The sequence below is a fragment of the Buceros rhinoceros genome, unplaced genomic scaffold (assembly GCF_000710305.1).
Source record: "Buceros rhinoceros silvestris isolate BGI_N320 unplaced genomic scaffold, ASM71030v1 scaffold42312, whole genome shotgun sequence".
NCBI lineage: Eukaryota > Metazoa > Chordata > Aves > Bucerotiformes > Bucerotidae > Buceros > Buceros rhinoceros.
The window spans coordinates 1-2,471 of NW_010400241.1; the positions used below are offsets into that span (position 1 = coordinate 1).

At 60.6% G+C, this 2,471-nt stretch overlaps 1 protein-coding gene across 1 annotated transcript; it reads right to left on the bottom strand.

The window, feature by feature from the left end:
- Nucleotides 1-45: 45 nt before the first annotated feature.
- LOC104489604 (antigen-presenting glycoprotein CD1d-like) lies at nucleotides 46-1,114 on the bottom strand (the record flags this gene model as incomplete). The annotated part of the gene is made up of 3 exons (XM_010131780.1): nucleotides 1,033-1,114; nucleotides 465-722; nucleotides 46-327 (listed from the first exon to the last, which is right to left on the bottom strand). Coding segments are annotated over exons 1-3 (622 nt in total), but the record flags the coding sequence as incomplete, so codon positions are not given.
- Between the last annotated feature and the right edge of the window lie 1,357 nt (nucleotides 1,115-2,471).

Below are 2,471 nucleotides of genomic sequence, written 5' to 3' on the forward strand. Positions count from 1 at the left end.
GTGAGGGGCCTTGGGGTGGCCGTGCCAGGGTTGGGGTGGACTCACCTTGTCTCTCCACAGCTGCCTTTCCATAGCGCAGTATCATCTTCATGTTGTCAACACAGGTATCATTGAAGAGGACTTCCAGCAGCTCTCTGTAGGCAGTGCAGTTCTGGAGAAAGGCCTGGACATACTGTGACAGGCTGGTGTCTTGGAAGCGGAGCCAGGTGGCATTGTCTATGTTGAAGCTGAGGAAGTTCTGGCCATTGTAGCCCACACTGATAAAGGCCCGGGAGGTTCCGTTGGGGTACAGTTTGCAGCCTGACATGGTTTGGGCCACAAAGGGGTCTGGATGGGCAGAGGAGAGAGTGTTTGAGTGAGAGACTGGCACTGCCTTCCTGTGGTCATGGATGGCATCTCCTCTGCAGCACTGCCTGGTCCTTCCCCACTTCCCAGATGCTCTTCAGAGGAGAGCGGGTACTCACAGGGCACACCTTTCTGCACGGCACCTTCATTGACCAGGTGGTGGAACTCCTGTAAACCGATCTTGATCATGATCTCGATGGTGTGCCAGTGGCTGTGAGGCAGGGCTGGGCGCACCCAGGGCTGGTGGAAGTGGATGGTCCAGGTGTGCTTATCTAGAGAACCAAGCTCAATGTCTTCCAGCAGTCCCACTCCCTCTGTCTCCACAAAGGATGTGTTCTGGAAGGTGGAGGTCTGGAGCAACCGGACAGTGAAGGTCCCTACATGAGACAAAGCCTGACTGGGGGAGATGGGAGTGGGAAGAAAGGGCTGGGGAAAGTGGAGGAGATGAGGGATGGGTCCTTGGGGTTTCAAGGACCTGTGGACTCCCCATAAGCCCTCTGCATCCGTGGCAGCCCCTGCTCCCATGTTCCTGTGGGACCCCATGGGTAAGGGGCTTCCTGATCCCCACCACCTTGGGCACTTGCCTCCTCACCCCTCCTTGTCCCCTGGCTCCACACCTCCACCCCAGCAGGGATGCAGGCCACCCCGGGTGGGTGCAGGTGTGGATGAACCAGGGCGCCCACTTACCCTCCAGGTCTGCCCATGTTCCAGAGAGAAAGAGGATGTAGAGGAGAAGGACGAGGAGGAGGCAGTGGCGAGGAGGCTGCATAGTGCCAGCAGCGAGGCCCTGAGTATCCAGTAGCAGGTGCAGAGGCAGGAGGAACGGGCTGTGAGAGACGTGGCCACACACTCCTCCTCAGGGTGGCTCTGCCTGGGCAGCTCTGCTAGTTCTAGTGGCCCTGGCAGCCAATGGGGCTGGCACTGAGGTTTCAGGGAGGGCCCGGAGGTTCCTGCTTGGCGTAGGCTGTTCTGGGTCATCCTGAGCATGGCTGTGAGTGCTGGGGAATTTGGGTGGAAGAGAGGTCTTCACACTGGCTGACTGCAGGAGGGTCCCTCGTGGCTGCAGCATCATCTTGACAATCAGGGCAGTGAGAGTGACACGATCCTTTTTCTACCCCCATTGCAGGTGGAGGTGGCACCTGGCCATGGGCTGCATCCATTGCCCCTGACAGGAATGTCCCTTGCCACCACTCGTCCTGGCACTCCTGGCTCATAGACGTCTCCCTCCACTCCGTGCTGCCTGCTTACCCAGGCAGATTTGCTCCGAGGGGGCTGGCTGTCCCATAGGGGAGGTGAAGCCTGCTCCCACAGCCTGGCCACACGCCTGGGCTCCCCATGCTCCCAGGACGTGTGCTGGCCTCATGCCTCTTTGTCACCCCCCAGCCCTCCCGCAGCCAGACCACACCGATGGGCCGATGGGCAGAAGCTGGTGACGTGGCACACAAGTAGGAGCAGAGTTGGGCTGGAGCTGCTGACGAAGACCGCAGCCATGGATGGCTCTGGGGGGCAAGAGCGAGGAGAGCTGGTGATATCCCCTGACCCCTCAGCACTGCTGACCTGATCCTGGGGCAGAGGCTGCCCAGGGAGGGGGTGATGAACAGTTCCAGCCCAGCCCTCAGCTGTGGGGTCAGAGATGGGTGCAGGCAGGGCTGGAGGAAGTCGCTCCTCCAGGAGCTTCTCTCGGGGTGCAAGAAGTGGATGGGGTGGAACTGCTGTAGTGTGATGGTCCTCACACATGGGGAGAGACAGACTGCAGCGCCTGGAAGGGACTGCTTCCCACTGACAGTCATCAGACCCTTGGAGCGGTCACTTGGCTGGCCAGGATACCCAAACTGGGAGAGGGATGGGACCATGGTCATCGCCCACCAAGGCCCATTCCAGGGGGCTGTGGTGGATGAGCAGCCTCCCCATTTCCACAGCGATGCATTCGTACCAAGGGGCCTGGGACCTGCCTCCCTGCTCCCCTGCACCCCACAGGTGCAGGGAACTCGCCCGTAAACGCCCCCAGGAGAGGGCCTGGGGCTGGGCTGCAGCCTGGCGCTCCCTTTTCCTTCCCACCACCTTTGCTGGGGAAAACCTGTCCGCCTCCCTAAGTGGCTCCTGGGTGTGGGAACAGGAGTGGCGGG